General features: G+C 41.5%; 1 protein-coding gene across 4 annotated transcripts in view; it reads right to left on the bottom strand.

The window, feature by feature from the left end:
* RNF217 (ring finger protein 217) overlaps nucleotides 1-18281 on the bottom strand; it is a 141368-nt gene extending 123087 nt beyond the window's left edge. For all 4 annotated transcript variants that reach the window (XM_060168163.1, XM_060168161.1, XM_060168160.1 and 1 more), the window contains exon 1: nucleotides 16885-18281. In XM_060168163.1, coding sequence (XP_060024146.1) covers nucleotides 16885-17760 — 876 coding nt within the window. In that variant the 5' untranslated portion in view covers nucleotides 17761-18281. The remainder of the gene's footprint in view (nucleotides 1-16884) is intronic.
* Nucleotides 18282-20938: the final 2657 nt, after the last annotated feature.

The following is a 20938-nucleotide window of genomic DNA, read 5'->3' on the forward strand; positions in this document are numbered from 1 at the left end:
TCCACTACCTCAATCTTCTACTTATTGTGCCTTCCTCTGTACACTAAATAGACTGAATATTCCACATATTCATATCTAGCCCATATCTTGGTTATCATAAATACGAACACCAGAATTTGTCTTTAGCTCCCAAGATGTGAAAATCTTTCAAAGTTAGTAGCTCTAAAACCTTTTTTGGGTAATGGTCTAAAAACCAGTAAATGTTATTAACCTAATCACAAGAGAAAATGGATTTTGCATAGGATCTCAGGGCATTTATAACCCTTCTGAAGACAATCCATGAACTATTATGACTACCAAGTTAAGAACCCCTATTTGGAAAAAGGGATGCTGAAGTGATGTTGAACAGAAAATGCATAGAAAGCTTTTCTTTTCCTTTAAAACAAAGTACTCTCTAAAGTGGCCCTTCCACTCTGACAGTTATATCTGTTTCTTCCCTTTTCTCACCAGACAACAAACCTGCAAGCCAAGGAAGGATGAATGACTTCCCTTTACAGTTCTTCAATCTTATTCAAAGAAAACATTTGAGTAATACAAACCCATTTTCATTCTTCTCACCAGAAACTGAGTAAATAACTTTCACATACTATAAAGTCATCAACTTTTGACACTTTCTCTTTACAAATTTATCAATGGTATACCCAAGGTGACCTGGTAAACAAGTGTTTGCATACCATATAGAAATTTTTAAAGTCTTGAGAGAGTAGGTATGTAGGTAAAACAATTTTTTGTTTTCAGGTAGAATCTACCATAGCATCATATATAAATAGATTATTAATGATAAATAGTCTACAAGATGGCAATGGTTATAAATTATTATGTGAAATGTGTTTATACAAAACGCAATGCAGGAATATATACATTTTGGTGGTTGGGGATAGGGTTTTGACTATGGAATTTTTGAAATATCAACCACATTTTTTGCTATGGAAAATATCAAAGTATCTATAAAGTGAGATAAACATTGAAAAAATATCTTATATCACCTCATGAACTAGCTTTTATTTTTTAATAAAATCGATACTTCTGGGACCTCCCTGGTGGTGCAGTGGTTAAGAACCCACCTGCCAATGCAGGGGACACAGGTTCGATCTCTGGCCCGTGAAGATCCCACATGCCGCAGAGCAACTAAGCTCGTGCACCACAACTACTCAAGCCCGCACGCCTAGAACCTGTGCTCCACAACAAGAGAAGCCACCGCAGTGAGAAACCCGCGCACCGCAACAAAGAATAGCCCCCATTCTTCACAACTAGAGAAAGGCTGCCGCAGCAACGAAGACCCAATGCAGCCAAAAATAAATAAATAAAAATTTTAAAAACACAAATTAATTGTTTAAAAAAATAAATAAAATAGGTACTTCCAAGAAAATATGTTAAAGTGTTGGGATACAAAATTAAATCCCATTCACATTTATAGAGGAAAAATAATGAACTGACTTTGAAATGAGTTGTTCTTGACAAGAAGATTAATACAGAGGGAAAAAAAGAGCTAAATTCTTTGCAAACAATTTAAATGAAGTATTACAAACGTAATGGATGTTCTAAACATAAACTATAAAGTCCAGCTACTTAAATTTTTCTCAAATTGTTTTATAAACAAAGTACTCCTAGATGCTACCCAGTATCTGTGATTGCTCGCACTACCTAATTTGAAAATACTTTAAATTTAGTAAACACTACTGGTCTTTAAATCACTTTTATCCAGCGGTGTTACATGGCAAGACAACTGAAAAACCTGTCATGATACAAATGCATAAGGTTTATATTCTTCTAAAATTTACACAACCCACACATGGAACAAATCTATTTTAAAGATAAATACTTGAGGTTTTCTCATAAATACTTTAAAAAATCGATATTTTATTACCTCCAACTGAAATATTACTGGTTCTATGATGAATAATAGAATGTAATTAGAGGAAACACTTCAGGACTCTGAAATAAACAAACGACGGTTCATAGGAAAGAGGGGAAACTCAGTTACTCAGCATAAAATCAACAAAGCAAATCTTTGTTTAAGTAATTACTTTATCAGTGTACCCTTACTAAAAACAAAGAAAAGGACAACCACAGTCAAAATAAAACAGCCACTGTACAGTTAAGCCATGACCCCAGGGCCTTTCCCATTAAAGGTAGAGGAAGTAGAACTGACACCCAAATAGAATACTGTTACAAAAACAAGAATTAGGAGTAAGAGAGTGTAATAAAGTAAGAATTAATTGAGGAAGCAAAGGACAATCATTCAAAACAATGCAAAACCATAAGGACAAGAAATGAATAGAGTTATGAAATAATCCTAACTTCCTCTCAGAACTTACTGGTGGACCAGTGAGACCTTCGCCATCTGTGAGAAGGGGAGGGTGGGAGTTCCTATTTGTTTTAAGTAATGACATAAGCAAACTGTTGAGCATAAAATGAGGAAAGACTAAGAACGGCAAATTGCAAAAAAGTAGGTAGCAGAAAATAGCTCAACTTCTTTGATAAATTGATTCTGACAATCAGTAAAATAACAACTATGGACACCTATTCAAAAGATGTTTTCATATTTTTCGGTCAGTGATTTTCTACATGGTGTCTCTGGAACCAAACAATTAAAACCAAACAAACAAACCCATTGCAGACAGACAAAATGCAAGAGGGAATCAAGCTGAACAGAGGTTGATCATACACTGCTTGAAAGATAAAGACGGCAGCTGGTCCAGAGTTATACAACGTGGACCTCTGAACATTAAAGGCTGCAAGAACTGGCAGGACATTCTGCTAGACCAAAGGTAAAGCACTCCCTGCACCTTTTAAAACCAAAAGCCCAATAAGTGATAGGACAGGAGGCAGAACCATTTCCACACTAGCGCAGACCACTGTCATCTCTGCCCTGGACTGCTGCAGACGCCTCCTAACCCTTTTCCCTGCTTCTCTTCCTGCCACCTCACCCCTCAAACACAGTTTATTCTCCACACTGAAGCCAGGCTCTTTTCGGAGCATTAATTATCATTTGACAGCTCTACTAAATTTTCCAATGGCTTATTATTACAGTTGGAATAAAGTACCAATTCCACAGAGGGGCATCACAGCTGTACGTGATCTGACCCACATCTCCCTCAATAAGCCATCTCCGACCAGGCTCCCTCCGTTCCCTGTTCTTGAAACACAGCACACCCGTGGGTCTAGCTTTGCAGAGTGATGCTCTGTCCAGCTGCCTGTGGTGCTCTGCTCTGTACTGAGGCCTCTGTTCCACAGACTCCTGCTCACCATTCAGCTCTCACCTCTTTACCTGTATTTGCATACTGTCCTTCCCAGCCCCTCTCTCTAGCCATGGTGACTTGCACGCCCTCCCTCTCTATTTCCACAAATGTAATTTTTTTTTTTTCTTTTTGTGGTACGCGGGCCTCTCACCATTGTGGCCTCTCCGGTTGCGGAGCACAGGCTCCAGATGTGCAGGCTCAGTGGCCATGGCTCACGGGCTTAGCCGCTCCGCGCCATGTGGGATCTTCCCGGACCAGGGCACAAACCCGTGTCCCCTGCATCGGCAGACGGACTCTCAACCACTGCACCACCAGGGAAGCTCCACAAATGTAATTTTGAGTGTGTATGTGTGCTTGCTCACCCCACCTCACTTGGAGACACGCCCCACCCCTAACTCCCTTCTCCTACTCCCCCTGTACATCAACAACCACTTTTTAGATACTAGCCAAGTTCCAGCTTTTTCTACTCCGATAAACACAGCTTTCTCTTCCCAGAGCCACTTAAGTCAACAATCAGCATCACACAATGTAATTATAAACTTTCCCTAATATTTGCTGGACAGCTTACTTTTCACCTATTGAATTTCTAAACTCGCTGAGGATGGATCATAGACTACACTGTCTCTTATCATAGTGATCAGCATAGCTCTAAACAAATATTTTGTGCTCTGTAAATGTTTTTAAGAGAATAAGAATGCTCTAGTTCCCCCTCCCCTTTGATTCCCTTAAACCTACTGAGTACTAGAGAACAGATCTTCTACAGTGTGACTACAGTGAAAGAAAGGAAAGTCTTGTCCACTTGAAAAGATTTCTCTATATAAAGGTCTCTGCAACTCACTAATTATCTAGTAGAACTTTTTTGGTCGTGTGTTTTTCCAGAAGTGGTGATGAGATGATTAATAGTAATCCTTCCATCTTGTCTCAGCTACAGTCTTATGAGCAGAAGCATACACTTTATATGTGACTGTGCAGGGTTAAGGGTAGGGTTATGGTCCCAGATCAGTGTCCTTAACCAGCCTGTGATGAGACCTCCTGCTTTACCTTGACCTCATTAGCACCCTGAGCAAACCAACAAGGTTTTGTCCAATCCATCTAGACTATAACAAGCCAAAAGAATCCAAAAGTTGCAGTGATTTTTTTAACATCTGAATCTTATTGTATTAATGATACAAAACATCTTATCATCACTAATAGAATGAATAATAATTGTGAAAGCAATGTGTTAGAACCAGCTTTCTTATTTTTAAAAATCTTTGTTCAGCATTTAGTGACACTGAGTTTCTAAGGTCTATGTTCAATTTATTTTGATATATTGCTTGAAAAAGCACCACACATAGACACAAGAGAGGCAAAACAAAACAAAACAAAACAAAAAAACCCTGTTGCCTGGGCTTACTAAATCATTATACTTATTTTTACATCTCATCTACCAAGTATTCAAAGATTGTTGATGAAATTCAGCTAGTAGATGTACATCTTCCCTAATGTCAATCAACTATTCTTGCAGCTGATCATAAAGTGCTATTTTTTAAACAAGTGGGTCAAAACTCTCTGAAGCAATTCATTTGCGTAATTTTCAAGCAAGATTGAAAATTCTATTTCCAAATTTTGTAAGTTTGTAGTGATTTTTAAAGAGAAAAGTATATCTGGACAAACAGTATTTTTCAGAAATCCTAAAACCTGAAAAAAAAAAAAAAAAAAAAAAGGAAGCAAACTCTTGGGAAAAGAATTACTATTGTTTCAAATATTTTCTTTTCAAGCATTCCTCTAAACTCTCCCTTTATCCTAAGGGTGAAGCCCTCAGTGACTCACAAAGTGACATATTAAAAACTAACAACAGAAAAAAGGTAAGCTCAAGGGACATCTATTTTAGGTTGATTCAAACTAACCTGAAATACATGAATTTACCTGAATGACTATACTCAGATTTTTACAAATCAAGATCAGCAAATAATCTTCTTGTAACACACAAATAAACTTGAGACGTTCACTCACACACACACACACACACACACACACACACACACACACACAGTTTTAACGTAAAGCACCAGCACACTGAACACACAGAGTATTTCTTTTACTTTTAGGAGCCTATTATTTTCAAAATGTTTCTTCACAAACAAACAATCTTGAGGAGGAAAAATGGTAATATAAGAAAAAAAAACACTAAAGTTAATAGTAAGACTAGTTAAAAGCAGGATTAAATTAGAACTCTTGGGATTGCACCTATCATTTCCCACCAAGGGCATCTCTAGCAGAAGAATAAAAACCCCCCTACTCTCTACGGAACTAATGAAAGAAACTCACTTTCCCTACCGAGGTCATATGCTCATACAAACATGGTACACTAAGATCTAGCCATATCCAAGTCATTTCTGATTTGACCCAACAGCTCTACTTAGACTTAAACTAATAATAAACTAAACTGTAAACATTAGGAAAAATGGCATTATCAAAGGAAACAAAACACTAGTGAAACACTATGATCAATTGTTTTATTTTACCTGCTGTTTTAAATTGTTAAGCAACCAGAGGAAAAAGCTGCGGTGATCTAACTTGCCTCTTACATCTTGGAGATTCAGGAACACTGAATATGTCCAATAATCAAGTGAGGAAATAAGGCAAGAATCAACACCACAAAAGGGGAAGTAATTTGCTAGGTAGCCTATAATTAGCCTCTGAATCTTACAGTAGAGAATATCATTGAGGCAAACAGCTTAGAAAGATTTAAAACGGGATCAGTCATTCACATGAATGCATAAGCACAGAATTTAGTTACCTCAGCTGGGGGAAAAGAAAAAGACCCATCATAAAAGCAATACACCTCCTTTGTTTCAGGGTGCACATATCCTCAACAAGGAAGAGATTTCTGAGCACAACACATTTGGTTCTGGAAACGCAAGGCTTACCTATTTGAGAGGATGCTAATCAAATGATAAAATCAGCCAAATTGGAATATCATAAACAATAAAAAACCAACAGTGGGTCAATTTAACAAAGGTTAACTAGGGTGGTTAATTCTTAGGTATCATTAAATATAATATAATTTCTGTATAGAATATCCCTGGACTACAAAAACTATCTGTTACATCAACTCTCTTTATTCAGCAAGGTATTCAATCTTTTCAAATAATATTTTAACCTCTAATGAAGCTAAAGTTTTGATATAATGGAAATTACATTATGTAGAATAATTTTAAGTGGTGTTAATAATTAGAAGCTGACCCTGATCTCAAGATATTTCAGTTACAATGGAATTATCTAAAATATTTAATTTTAAAAGGGAACAACTTTTATGTAAGCTTTACTTAAAACTAAATGAAGCTTTATTGTTAAATTATTCAAGGATAAAGCATAAAAAAACCCCACAACACCAAAGTAGAAAATCAATATAGTGATATGAATAGGAAATATATAATTAAATGATTGAAAAGACATGAAATTTTTAAAAAAAAACAAATTAAAATTCAGGCTCAAAACCTTTACTACCTAAATTCACAACATTCCTGATTTTTGTCTGAAGTAGTGTGGTGGATTAAAAATATGGCCCCAAATTCTTTTACATGTTCACAAAAAAAGTTGAGGTCTAAGTCTCTTCCCCTTGGATCTAGGCAGCCTATGACTGCTTTGCCCAGGTGATGCTGAGTGACTTCCAAAGTTAAGACAGAAAAGATCACGCAGCTTCCACTTGGCTTACTTGAGACTCTTGCCCCAGAGGAAGCCAGCCTCCATGTAAGAAGCCCACTTCCCTGAGACTATCTTGCTGTCAAGGCCACATGTAGGCACTTCTGTACACAGCTGCAGCTGAGTATCCTGACAAAGGCCAGCCAGCATCAGCTGACAGCCAAGTGAGCAAGCTGACATCTGACTACAACTGCATGAGAAGCCCCAAGTGTGAACTGACCAGCTGAGCCCTTCCCAAATTCCTGACCCACATGCCATGATCAAAAAAAAAAAAAAAATGGTTGTCTTAAGTTCCCAGGTTCCGGAGGAATTTGTTAAGCAGAAGACATAGTAACCAGAATAGGTTTTATAATTAAAGAAGCATTTCAGTGATAGGTGGGATGCCAGGATAAAGACTCAGGCCATAGCATTCTGTTGCATTAAAAATTTAAATCTATTGTGAAATAAAATATCAAAAATTCAGCTTCAAAATCCTACCTTATTTTTCCTACCAACCTAAACTTACTATAATTTACTGTCAATCATTCACTCAGTCTTTTAACAAATACTTATTGAGCACCTATTCCATTCTGGGCTTCATGCTAAATGCTAGTTATAAAAGCAGCTCAAATAATAGTGGGGAAGGGGAGATAATTAATCAAACATCAAATAATCACACAAACATATAATTACAAAAGGGGATAAAGATACAATGGCTGCAGAGTAAAAAGGACTCTAAAAGCATAAATGGCAGGAATGATTCAGTCTGGAGACTCAAGGATGGCTGACATCTGAAAGAAGAGGAAAATTAACAGAGAGAAGGCTACACGCCTGATACACGTCTGATATAGAGCTGGAGGGACAAAGAGACTGAAGAGAGCAGAGGCCAAACCTCATCATCAGTGTTATGAACTGGAATCTTTTTGTGCAATGGGAAGGTCTTGTAGGTGTTTAAGCAAGATAATGAAATGTTGAGATTTTCATTTTAAATACCACCTTGGCTATCTATTCTCATACTCTGTATATTGACAACTAGCATCTGATTTATTAATTATTTATAGACTACGTAAGTCCACTACACAAATACTCATTTCATGTGTACAATATGCCAAGAGCTAAGAAATCAATCCAAAAAAATGAATAAGATTTCTGCATACATCAAGCTTTACAGTCTAATGGGAGCATAGAGCAGGAAGCAGGTGATTTAAATATAGTGAAATGAGAAGAATCTTATAGTGAGTCAAAGCGTTGTCACAGAATATAGAAAGGATGCTTAATCCAGATATAGGGGGTCAAGAAGAATTCTCAAAGGAAGAAATGTCTAAGCTAAGACTAGAAGAATGAATCAGCGTGAAAGAGGCAAACAGAGTTGGGGGAGTGTGGGAAAAAAAGTAGACCCCCCCCCAAGACAGAACCTAATGTCACTAAACTAAAGGATCATAATTCAGAGAGTCATAGAGTGCTCAAGGAACAAAAAGAAGTTTAATATGGCTAAAGGCTTAGGGGGGCACTTGATGAGAAACAAAGTTAAGAGTGGTAAACAGGAGTTAGATCACTCAGGCACATGTAAATCATGTTTAGATTCTATTCTACAAGCAACAGCAGACTGAAAGGCAAAGAAGGGGAATGCTAAGACCAGTCGTGCATTTTATAAGACAATGCTGACTGTAGTGTGAAGGACAGACTGGAAATGGTCAAGATTGGAGCACTAGGACCAAGCAGGAAGCTGTGGCTGGAATCCAGGAGAGAAATAGTGGAGGCCTCAGCAAATGCCAGTAGAAATGAAGAAAAGTAGAGTTGAGAAAATATAAAAATAATTTCAGGAGGTAGAACTGAAAGAACTAGGTGATTAGTTAGATCTGGGGGGTGAGGGAGAGGAAGAATTCAGGGACGATGCCCAAGTTTCTGGCCTGGGTATAACTGATGGAAACACGGAAGCCCAAAGGAAGGGCAAAGCTTTAGGGGTGTGGGAAGGAAGAGGAGGAAAGGGAGATTTCATCCCGAGAGGTTTAAGGTGGCTGTGGGTAGTACATGCAGGTGGCAATGTCGAGGAGACAAACAGCTACCTGGTACTGCAGGTGAGAAGAGTCATCCAGGCTAGAGACAAAGATTTGGAAGTCAAGAGCATATAGGTGTTACCTAAAACCATGGGAGTGGACGACATGACCCCACTACTAGTACACAGTGTGAGGAGAGGAGAGAGAGGGTTTAATATAGGACCATGTAGACACCAACATTAAGAGATGGTAACATAAGAAAAAGCTCAAACGGAAACAAAAGGAATGGCCAAGAGAATCAGGAAGAAAACGTCCCGTTTTCTGCCATTAAAACTTAATAGTAAGTCAAATCATAGCTCCTCTACACTCCTCTTGATTTTCGTACACGACGATGAGGCTGACTTTGGTAGAAATCTTCCTCTGGATCTAAATTTGGGCAAGAGACTTCCACTTCCTCAAAACATGTAATTAAGTTTCTTCTTGGACTGGAAGACTTGTGATTCTGTACAATATGGATATAAACTTAAAAGAAAAATGAAATAAATATATATTTAACCTATAAATAAGATAATAAATGCAAAGACTGTAAAAAGGCCTTGGGTTTTAGAGCCAAATGGACCTGAATTGAAATCCCACCTTTGCCATTTCCTAGCTGTGTGATTTAGGGCGAGTTATTTAATCTCTCTAACCTTGAATTTCCTCACATAACATTCTGCTACCTACAGTACAGAAATTGAGCTGTTCCTGTTTTCTTGAACCCATTCTAATCAGAAAGCCAACCCCACCAGTGCCAATGAAAACAGCACTGTTCACACTTACAAATAATCCCCTTGTTGGGAAATCCAGTGGTCAATTTTAATCTTTATCCTGCTGAAACTATCGGAAGCATTAGACAAAAATGATTACTCCTTCCTTTTTAAAACATCACCTTTGTTTGGCCTTTGGGTAACTACTTGGCCTTGGTTTTCTTCTTGCCTATCTGGCCCTCTCCCTTTCAGACTTTTTGCTGGTTCTTTCATACATCCCAGACTTTATATATCAGCAAACACTGGTAGGCCCAGACTCAGTCCTCAATCCTTCCCTATCAACTATCATGCCCCAGGTGACCTCATCTGGTCTCATGGCTTTAAATATCACCTATATGTCAAAAATATTCAAATTTACATCTTCTGTTAAGATGGCTCTGCTGAATGCCACACACCAACTGCCTATTCAACATCCTTTTATGAATGTCTAAATACCTTTTCAAACTTAGCATGAACTCCTGATTCTCCTTAAAACTAGTCCTCCTACAGTATTAGTATTCCTCACCTTATTAAATGACAAACCCATTCTTCTAATTGCTTGGGCTCAAAACCTGAGTCATCCTGGACTCTTTTTTCTCTCATCCCACACCCAATCATCAGCACATTCTGTCAGCTCTATTGTCACAATATATTCAAAATTCCACCAGTGCAAACCATATTGACCTCTATCACCCTAGCCTGAACTGTCACACCTCCCCTCTGGCTTACTGCCATCGTCTTCTAACTGGTCTTTTTACTTCCATTCTTGACTCCCATAGTATATTGTCCACAGAGAGCCAGAGTACTTTCTCATAAAGGTAAAGTCATATCTGATTAGCTTAAAATCATCTTACAGCTTCCGATCTCATTCAGAGGAAACGCAAATTCTCTATGGCCTTAAAGCCCTTTCCGATCAGCTTTTCCCACTCTTCCTGCTGGTTTCTTCTTATCGCTCACCACCTCATTCCCTATGCTTCAGCCGCATGGATCTTTTTGCCATTCCTGGAACCCCCCCAAGTATGCTCCTGTCTCTGGAACTTTATACTTGCTGTTCCCTTAGATATCCTCATGGTTTGCTCTCTCACGGCCATCAGAAAGATCTCTGCTCAAAAGTCACCTTGTAAAATAAACCCTCCCTGACAACTCCTAAAAACACTATAAATATATAAAGAAAAACCTCCTCCCCAATATTTCTTATCACCCGTCCCTTGTTTTTCTTTCTCTATAGCCCTTATTATCTCCTAATATACTAAATAATTTACTTATTTTATTATAACCTCTCCCCAGCCTAGTATATAAACTCCATGAAGTAAGGGGCTTTATCTGTTACTGTTCTCTGTATCCCCAACACCTCCAACAGCGTTTCATATGTAATAAGTATTTAATATGTAAGGGAATTAAAATTAAATAATGAAACGTGTAAAAATGCTTGGAATATAGATGTTCAATTAATGGTTGTTATTATTTGTGGAAACTCAAGTGTAATTACCCAAAATTGATAGGGCAAATAGTACTGATAACATTGAAAGAGAATATTATTCTAGGAATTTATTGTCCTGCAGACACTGAATTTTTGTTTTAAGACAGAACTTGATTTGGGAAGGTTCATTTCGTTTATCACATAAAACCCTTCTGACACTGAATTTAAACAAAAAAAACCAATTCTTTGAAAGTATCATAACTATCAAGATTTGCCACATTGTCATGAATGATCCAAAACAAACAGCAAAATTATGTTTTCTTTTAAGCAAAGGTAATAAATATTTTGAAAGAAGCAAAGTATTAACTAATATTCTATTTATCACAATTACAAAGAACTCTGAGAAATATGTTTATTAAGAAAAAAGTAATGAGTGGATGTATTACTTTGAAATAAACATAATAGGAGGAATAGTAATATGCTTACTAAAAGGTTAACTGGTATTCCAGAATCGGCTTAAGAAAATCCTCCCAGAAAGGAAGCAGAAGAGGGGAGACCCACAGCTGTCTGAGAACTTAAAGGAAAGCTTATTTATGCTTGGAAGACAAAGCTTGGAAGAAACACTGCCAACTAGTCTCTAAGATGGCTCCTTGAGGGCATTTAATACATTTATAGATTATCTCATGGTCCTTGCCACACAGGTACTCAATAAATGTTTGTTAAATGCGTAAATGGTACATTAACAAATGAAAAAGTTAATTATAGGAAATTATGACTCAAGTATCTGTCTACAACCCCATCACAAACTCTTAATGAAAAGCTGGGAGCTGAAGTCCTAACGTTCTCCTTTTGCCGTCTCTCATATGAGGAGTAAGGAAGAGCCTTCAAGTGTAAACGCTGAGCTCTATCTACTCTAGGAGAAAAAAGAAAAAATCACCTCTGTAAAGGTTTCAATTGACGCATGAGGTAAGTAGTACTAGTCATGTTATTTGAGATCTTGTAGGCAATGGAGCACAATGCAGGGTTTCTCCACGTGGCGTCGTCATCTCCAGATGCTGGAAGCGACGGGAAGGAAGACACCCAGACAGTGCCTGGACCAGGTCCTGCTGGCCCAGAGATGAGCCCTTGATAGGGGATTGATTCCTCTGCAGAAATCAAGTGCTACTTAAAATCAAATTTTGAAAAGTAAGAGAAAAAAGAAATTATTAAAGAGAAATGAAGAAATTATTAAAAGAGATATCATTAAAGAGTCAGAAGAGGAAAATAAGTAAGTGCATGAGTCAGGAAGGTATAAAAGCAAATGTTACCACAGCCCCCCAATACACACACACACACACACACACACACACACACACACACACACACACTCATTCTGTACACACACAAAAAAGCTTACATATGCCTGAATTCTCACTTTTCAAATTCTCAGAGTGATTTAACAGAGTTCAGTCTCTTTTATTCTTCACATTTTTAAGACTACCAAAAATCACACCTGGCATGATAGGATCTGTAAATCACCTGTGTGAAGACGGCTGCATGCAAACTCCATATTGAACAGGACAGATTCTAAAACTACCCAGGTTGTTTTAAGGTTTAAAGGGAAAAAGTAGGTTACACTTTTACCCATAAAAGTCTGGATGACTCAGAGTTTAATAATAGGATACAGAAGCTTTCATCCCTAGGTCACTGATTCGAGGGTGACTATGGTAGACAGTCATTCTAGGACATTACCATCTAGCAGCTGTTTTGTTCACAAACTGCAGAAGAAATGTGTTGCTTGTCTCTATTAATACTCATTTGACAGGTGTATACATTCCAAGTCAGCATCTGCCAATCGCGAGCACCTTGAAGCAGAGTGATGAAAGCTGCAACAGCCCTTACCTTTAGAAAGCCCTTAGGATGCCCAATTCTCTTCTTTCTTTACATAAAAGACTAAATATTAATATTTCACATAACAGATTTTACTGTCTCAAAGCAAAATCATAGAAGAAAGATACCTGTGGAGGATTTTTTGAAATGAGCGCAATATCATTCTATGAAACAAGGAAAGCAACAATCTTTCCTCCTAGAAAACGTGGTAAAGGCCAAACCAGCTGAGGTCAGTACTCAGAATGGCCCTGCGACCTGCAGGAGACTGCAGACATCCCTGGGACTGTGCGCTCTAAGCCATGGTCATACGTGCACACACAGCTTACTAGGAAACGTACTTCTAAAATTTATGTACCAAAGATTTATGTACCCAGGCAACACAAACCAGTTAAACTCCCACTATCTCCGTCATGGTACTCTACAGCCTTTAAGTAACTCCCCTATGTAAGTGCCAAAGATTATAATGTATCAGTTCAGTCCTTCACCATGGCAACTGGAAACTGGATGGTACCTATCAGCCAGTAAAGTCATTCCACTAAGAAGGATTCTCCAACAGCCCCAGTCACAGTGATAACTGAAGAAGAATTATGTTTTGAAAAACTAAAACTATTATTTTTAAAACACAGTATGGAGGTATTTGAGTCACCACCCTGCTATGTCTGCACTGAAATAATGTAGACACCTATCTATCAGCCTTTGCCACATATTCAGTCCACGGCACTAATGGAAATAAGATTTATGATCTAAAAACCTGCATTCCTGTCTTCCAACTTTGTACCTTCTTTGAAAGAACTCAGCATCTCCTTTTAGAAGAATATTAATTTAACCAGGCAATATTCCAACTCACATTTAGTATGCATTTTTAATGTCTGCATAAAATGCTTAACAGGGACTCTGCTTTGTTTTCTTAAATGATGTTAAATAATACACTATTTGGCACAGATCCAAAAGATGAAAAAGTCACTAATAACTTTTTATTTCAAATATATCATTTTACTTTAAAAGGTCTTAAAAGAGTCTTGCACGTTCAAGCTTGACAGATTTACTTCTGTCAAAACCAAAATGCCTTATAAAATGAGAAAGAGGGCACTCTCCATGCCCTTTGACCTGGTTCAGTAATGCAACAAAACAGTTGATTTGTTGTCAAACTAGGCCTGCAGTTTGATTTTGTTTTGCTTTAGAATTGGTGTGTCATTACAGATCATGGTCTGCAATCCCATTTCATTGATGAGGAAATTAAGACACAGAGAGGTTAAGTGATGTGGAAACACAGACTCTAAGTAGAAGGGACCTAATCATTAACACAGATCAGAATTATAACCACAGGCCTAGTTTTATCCAAGTGAAAGAAATGCCATTTTTGTATAAGCTGAAAGTTTGTTTAAAAACTCTTTAATTCTAAGTTTAATAACAAACTTAGCAAACCTAATATTTTTGTCTACTTTAAGTCTTTGTCTTTTGTCTTAAACATCGAGAATCTCAGAGTAGAATTCAGTGCTCAAGCAGATCACCTCCTTCTAGCCGTGGTTTCTGGGGGCAGTTTCATCCTCTCTTTGTCGCTCAGCTCTTCATAAACTCAATAACTAATTAGTTGAGCATCTGTATGTGTCAGACAACATTCTAGGTGCTAAAGCCACAGTAGGGAATAAATCATGTGAAAACTCCTGTCTTCATGGAAATCAACTGCATAAGTACAAGGCAGAATATTTTTATCACTAGGGAGAAAATAAATAGCTGGAAAGGAGATCTAGAGTGGGGGGTGAGGCTCAACTTTGGGTGACCACCAAACAGGTGGTCAGTGAAGGTCACACAGGTGACATCTGCATACAGACCTGAGAGGGAGAAGAGGAAGGAGTAAGCAAGGGAATGGGGGGTGGGGGGGGACTCCAGGGGGATAGTCCAGGCTCAAGGAACAACACACACAAAGCCCTGAAGTGGAAGCATGCCTGGCCTGCATGATTCATCTTTTTGTTGTTGTTTATTATCTCAAATAAAGTGTATTTTTTCTTTATTGAAATTCTGCCAAATACTTCAGAAGAAGGTCAGGAACATACATACAATCCTAAATACTGCCGACAACCTTCAGATACTACGTTACTTCAGAGGAGCTTTTCCCAGTTGTGCATGGCAATGATTCTTCACTCACCTTGCCACCCTCCACTCCCCACCCCTATTCCTTCTCTTTCTCCACTGGAAATCAAAACACTGACTTCCTAAAACTAACTTATGGTGGCAAAAAAAATTTTGCTTTGGGGAAAGGGCCCACCTTAAAGGAATCAAACTGCAGAGTACCCCAACCTATAATGACCACCTCCCTTGAACTTCTAAACCCATTGCATCTGTATCCAGCCCTTAACAGGAAGTGCTACATGATATTGTTACTCCGCTTACATCTTATTATATGCTACCTTGCATTGTTCTTGTGTACACATCTTGTATACACATCAGGGGACTTCCTTGGAGCAGGGCCCATACCTTGGGAATGTCTGAATCCCACCACAGGGCTTTGCACATGGATGGCACCAGTATCTGTTGGGCTGTTTGACAGTGATGTCATAGAAACTGACATGATGGGCAGCAGGCTTTCCTCCTTTTTCAAGCATCTGTCTGCCGATAACGCATGAAAGAGACATCATAGTCTCTCACAGGCGTTTGGATAATCTCAGCCATCTTGGCCAAGTCACTGTTTGTGTAACATTCCATTCTGTCTAAATTCCCCTTTGCGTTTGCCGTTGGGCACGTTACACACTTTCAGTCTAGACACAAGCATGGATTAGGCACAATACACAGAGCAACTGCACCATGTGAAATCCTCTTCAGTCCGCTTCAGCCAATGTTATTCAACACTATTATGGGAAAGGATACCAACATGAAACTACCAGACACAGGGGCTATAAAACCCTGTCCATACAGTCTAGCCGGACAAACAGACACATATGGAACAACCTCAGTGCATGCAAGACATGCAGAAGTATTTTGAAAGTATACAAGCAGTGGCCTGGAGAGTGAGGTAAGGCTTCACGGAAAAGTTGGCACCTGAACAGCCAGAGTTTTGAAAGATGAATAGGCGTCGGACAATCAGACATGGGATCAAAGGGCATTCCGGATTGTGCAAAACACTGGCAGAAACATAACAGACTGAAAACTGCGGGAAGGACGCATTCACCACCAGGGAAGGAAAGCCGGTCTACTGCACTCTTAAACTTTCCAAGAAAAAAAACAAGTTTTCAAATAAGGAGCTGAGGAGGAAAGTTTCACCAGCACTTGTTTTGTTAAGCCTCTTAGCCTTGCTTTGCTTTGTTTCACTCTTTCTGTTTTGTTCCCTCTCAGAGAAATAAAGCACTCTGCTGGCATAAAACTTCAGTGAGAAAAAGTACTTCAACTTAACTGAGAAAAAGGAAACTGAAAAGCGGACCAGGGCCAAGGAATAAATAAATTAGTAACACTTTTTCTGGATTATCTAAATGAAGCAAAATTTCAAATTCGGTATCATTCATTGCAACTCTTCTCTCCACCAACTCAATACATATTTATTTTCTGCCCACTATTTGTTAGTTTCTGGGATACCAGGCCTCTGAGGCACTCTCATTGCCCTCCTCTTTGAGCAAGCTCCTTGCCTGCAATCTAATAAAAGAAATAGCAGAAGGCAATTCACTTGTACCCTGTTCCTTCTATGGTTGCCAATCAAAGCTCGAAGCTCAAGCAGAGTTAAATTCCAGTCAAGTTAACCAGCGAAGACAAACACACTTAAACCAACAACCGAGATGTAAGAAACTGACAGAGGTCCTCCATAAAGGTGTTCATCACCTCTTCCTGTGAGCAGGGAGCTGGCGAGCTGGACTTCCTGGCCAGTGATTTGGAATGCTGAATGGGGGACAGGGGAGGGACAGAGGGGCTGAGGTTACCTGGGAGCTCAGGTAGACTTTGAGGCACTCCTCGCACACGGCCTTCTTGCAGCAGGGCAAGGGCTTGATGGGCTTGTCTTCCAGGCACACCCGGCACATCAGCACCATGAGGGGCGCATAGGGATCCCCGACCCCACCCAGGCCAGAGTAGGGTGGAGCTCCCAGCAGGCTGGGCACGGAGAACGGCTCGGGCGCCAGGTAGAACTCCAGCTCGATGCTGCCGCCGTCGGGGGACAGGGTGTCCGCTGGGAGCGACAGCCGGGGGCTGGGGAAGGAGGAGGGGGTGCTGGGAGGGTTGGTCACCGGCGGAGCCCGGGGTGGCGACGCGGGCAGCGAGAGCCGCTCCGCCGAGGGGACCTCGGGCAGGTCGTTCTCCACGCAGAACACGGAGCAGAAGACTTGTCTCTTGGCGGGGGGCGGGCGCCGCTGGCCCAGCACGTCCAGGACCAGTCCGTCTGGGGCCCCGACGCGGGTCCGGGGCTCCGGCTGCTCGCCGGGGGGCGCCTCCTGCTGTTCATCCCCTCTCTCGCTTCGGTCCCTCGCTTCCTCCTCCTCCTTTGCCAGCTGCTGTTGCAAAGCCTGGGGGTTGAGGGGCCCGGTGTAGGCCAGTCCTGCGGGCTGCGCCGGTGCCTGGTTCTTCTTCCAGCTCGGGGCCCCCCGGCTTCTCGCGGGCTCCGGGACGCTCGTGTCCGCGCAGCCCGAGTCGCTTCCGCAGCTGTCGCCGCTCGGCTCGGCGGAGGAGGCGCGCGGCCCGGGCGCCCCGGTGCTGTCCCCCGGCGGCCTCGGGGGCTCGGGGTGGCCCGTGGCGCCGCCAGGGGGGGTCCGCGCCTCCAGAGGCCCGCCGCTGCCGCTCACCGTGCTCTGCTCCTCGCCCATAGCCGCCCGCGGCCGAAGCCGCCGCCGCCCATCCAGCCGCCGGGACCCCCACCCGGCGCCGGCGGGCAGCGGGGGCAGCGGCTCGGCTCGACTCGCGGCTCCGCTTCTGCTTCCGGGTCCCTCCTCCGGGGCTGGGACGCCCCGAGCTCCCTCAGGGGAGCCCGTGCTCCCGGGCGGCGGCGCTCGGGAAGCCCGGCCCGGCCCGCTGCTCCTCCTCCTCCTCCTCGTCCTCCTGGTTCTCCCGCGCGGCCGGGCACCGCCTCGGGGGCGCCGAGGGCCGCTCGCTCTGGCCGCCGGCGCGCCCGCCCCACATGCAGGTCGGGGCGGCGCCGCGGCCCCCGGGAGCCCCTGGAGGGACAGAAGGGTCCGGAGGGAGGAGGCCGTCAGTCCCGCGCCATCGCCGGTCCCCGCTGGGGGCCGGGCGGCCGGAGGGCGGTGGTCAAAGGGTCGAGGGGCCTGTGGCGCCGCCGCGGCGCGCACCAGGAGGGGCAGCCGGAGCGCGAGCCAGCCGCCGCGGCCCCTGGGGGAGAGGCCGGAGCGCGCGACCTCCCGCTCCCGCTCCTCGCGCTTCACCTAGCGCCCTCCTCACCGCCCCTCACCCCACCCCTTTGGCACACACCTCCCCACACGTACAAACGCGCGCGGGCACCGCGCACTCACTCACGCACACCCCGAGTGGGTGTGATCTCAGACCAGGATGCGCTCTCGCCCCCAGGGTTCACGCTCGGCCTCCACTAAACCCTCCAGAGCCGGCAGGCTGCCCTTCGGGCTACGCTTTGAGCAGAACGTCCTACAAAACTCCTCTTTACTGAAAGCTAGAACTAGAAAACCCTGGCTAGTTAGGATTTTGGTTTCGCTTGTTTCTCTTGAGTTCGTCCAATTTTAAATCCTCCAAAGAGGGAGTTCAGAGAATTAACGCTAGGAATTATTAGTTCAAAATGCTGTGTATACAACTCTCTGCTCTCTGCTTAATGAGGTAGGAAGGATGTTTGAAACCCACAAAAGTGCCAAAAAGCACGTTTAACCTACTCCTTTAACTAGAATCCTTATGAGAGCTGGTAAATAATGAATTTAAGATTTATCCCCCTTTCCTCCTTTTCGATGTCCTCATAGGAACTTTTTTTTTTGTTTTAACCCTTTGAATATTCCAAAATGGGTAGCATTAAGGTAGTAAGATGGTCTGGCCTAATTAATAAACCGGATCGTTGGAAATCATGAAAAGTTTCATTAGCACAACCATATTTATCCCCAAAACCGTTTCCAAGACAACAATTATAGTTGAGCCAGAGCTTAATTATGTGTTGATCTATCTTTATTTTCCAGGAAGTATTAGTCACCCAGACTGGTGCATGTTAGTTCCCTAAAGCCAATGAAAACATTTTTGGGAAGCCAACCTTTGTTTTTTTCATCGAGAGGGAATTCAATTTACACATTCATGTAATAGGAAGGAGCTGTGAAGTGTGTAGAAATTTTTATCTTGAAGTTGATATTGGGTTGTTCTAAAATATTTTCCAAATCAGATAACAAATGCTAGAAAGATGACTATGCAGTACGAAGAAAGGAGGGTAACACCAAAGAACATGTCCATCATGTATGTCTGATGTTCAGCGGCACCACAAATGGATGAATCTAATCAATTAGTCTAAATGCCCACCTCATTGATCAGTCTGACCCAAGAATGAAGAATTCTTACTTGGAAGATTAAATGCTATTTAGGGATTTTTTTTTTTCACCTTGGCTAATTGATTTCCTAGTAACTGTTATTTTTTTTCCAAATGATCCTAGTGTTTATTGTTTTAAAGGCAGGGACAAGAAGCCTACATGTTTGTGTCTTTTTTTTTTTTTTTTTTTTGGCTGTACGTGGGCCTCTCACCGTTGTGGCCTCTCTCGTTGTGGAGCACAGGCTCTGGACGCACAGGCTCAGCGGCCATGGCTCACGGGCCCAGCCGCTCCATCTTCCCAGACCGGGGCACGAACCCGTGTCCCCTGCATCGGCAGGTGGACTCTCAACCACTGCGCCACGAGGGAAGCCCTGTGTCTTTTCTTGTATGCCATCTGTTAACTACTTTTCTATTCTTTCTAAAGGGATATAAAAGTAATCCGTGTTTTCTGGGTGACAACAGTGAGAGTAAGACCAGAGTAACCATAATGGATACAAAAAAGTATATCTCCACAGTGTCTCTAGGAATCAAACCCCTCAAGGTCTTCCCATAGTTTGGGGACTCCCTCCTCCACACATATTTGCCGTAGGTGTTCCAAGAACTTGTTCTTGCAGTGCCCACCGTTTTGTTCCTTATCCCTCAGATTTGGTTCACTGAAAGTGGCTTTCCTCGACACTGAATCAAGTCACTGGTGGGATTTTTGAAGGCTGCCCTATAGCTCTGCAGCCCTTCTCCTTACCATGACTTCCTCCCCATGGGATTCATCTGGTGTTTGTGAAAATAGAACCATGGCATGCCATATCTCCAGCCTCCAGACAGACTCAGACTTGCCTCAATCCTGGGCCCAGCACCCCTGGTGTTCAATCTGGGACCCATGGGACACCAGTAACATGGAATTAAAATGCAAAGTTAATATGGTGATCCTACTATCAATTTCCACTAAAATGAAACACATGAAGCACCTATGATAGTTGTACTGATAGGATTCATTAAAAAAAAATTGGTTGAAAATATAGTTACTGTAGCAAAAATTTCACTTATCCGACACAAGCGTAATATTCTCAAAACTCAGACCATCTGCTCCATGTCAGGTTGTATACAGTTGTTAGTACAGTATAAACGCTATCACCAATATTCTGTCACTACCAGTTTCAACTTTCAATGTTTTGTAATTTGCAATGGGCTGTGCACATTCCCTAAAACCAAGACTCGAATACTGAAGACAATGTCAAGTTTGAGAATTGTCATAGTCAATTACTTTTGGTCATTACTGAACGTTATTTTTTCTATTACCAACTTTCCTATCCTGGCGTTTAAGCATGACTTGTTTTTGCTTCCCTGGAAAATTTTTATTCAGACTTTAATTCGATAATTAAAGAGCCTAGATTTATTAATTTATTTAAAAGTGTTATGAAAACTCAGAAAAGCTGTGAATAATTTTAATTTTACATACTAAAGGTAAAGCGGATTTCTTCATAACTGTTGTGGAGAAAACATACATAATGTTTAAATACCAT

Source organism: Lagenorhynchus albirostris, chromosome 12 (assembly GCF_949774975.1).
Source record: "Lagenorhynchus albirostris chromosome 12, mLagAlb1.1, whole genome shotgun sequence".
Lineage (NCBI taxonomy): Eukaryota > Metazoa > Chordata > Mammalia > Artiodactyla > Delphinidae > Lagenorhynchus > Lagenorhynchus albirostris.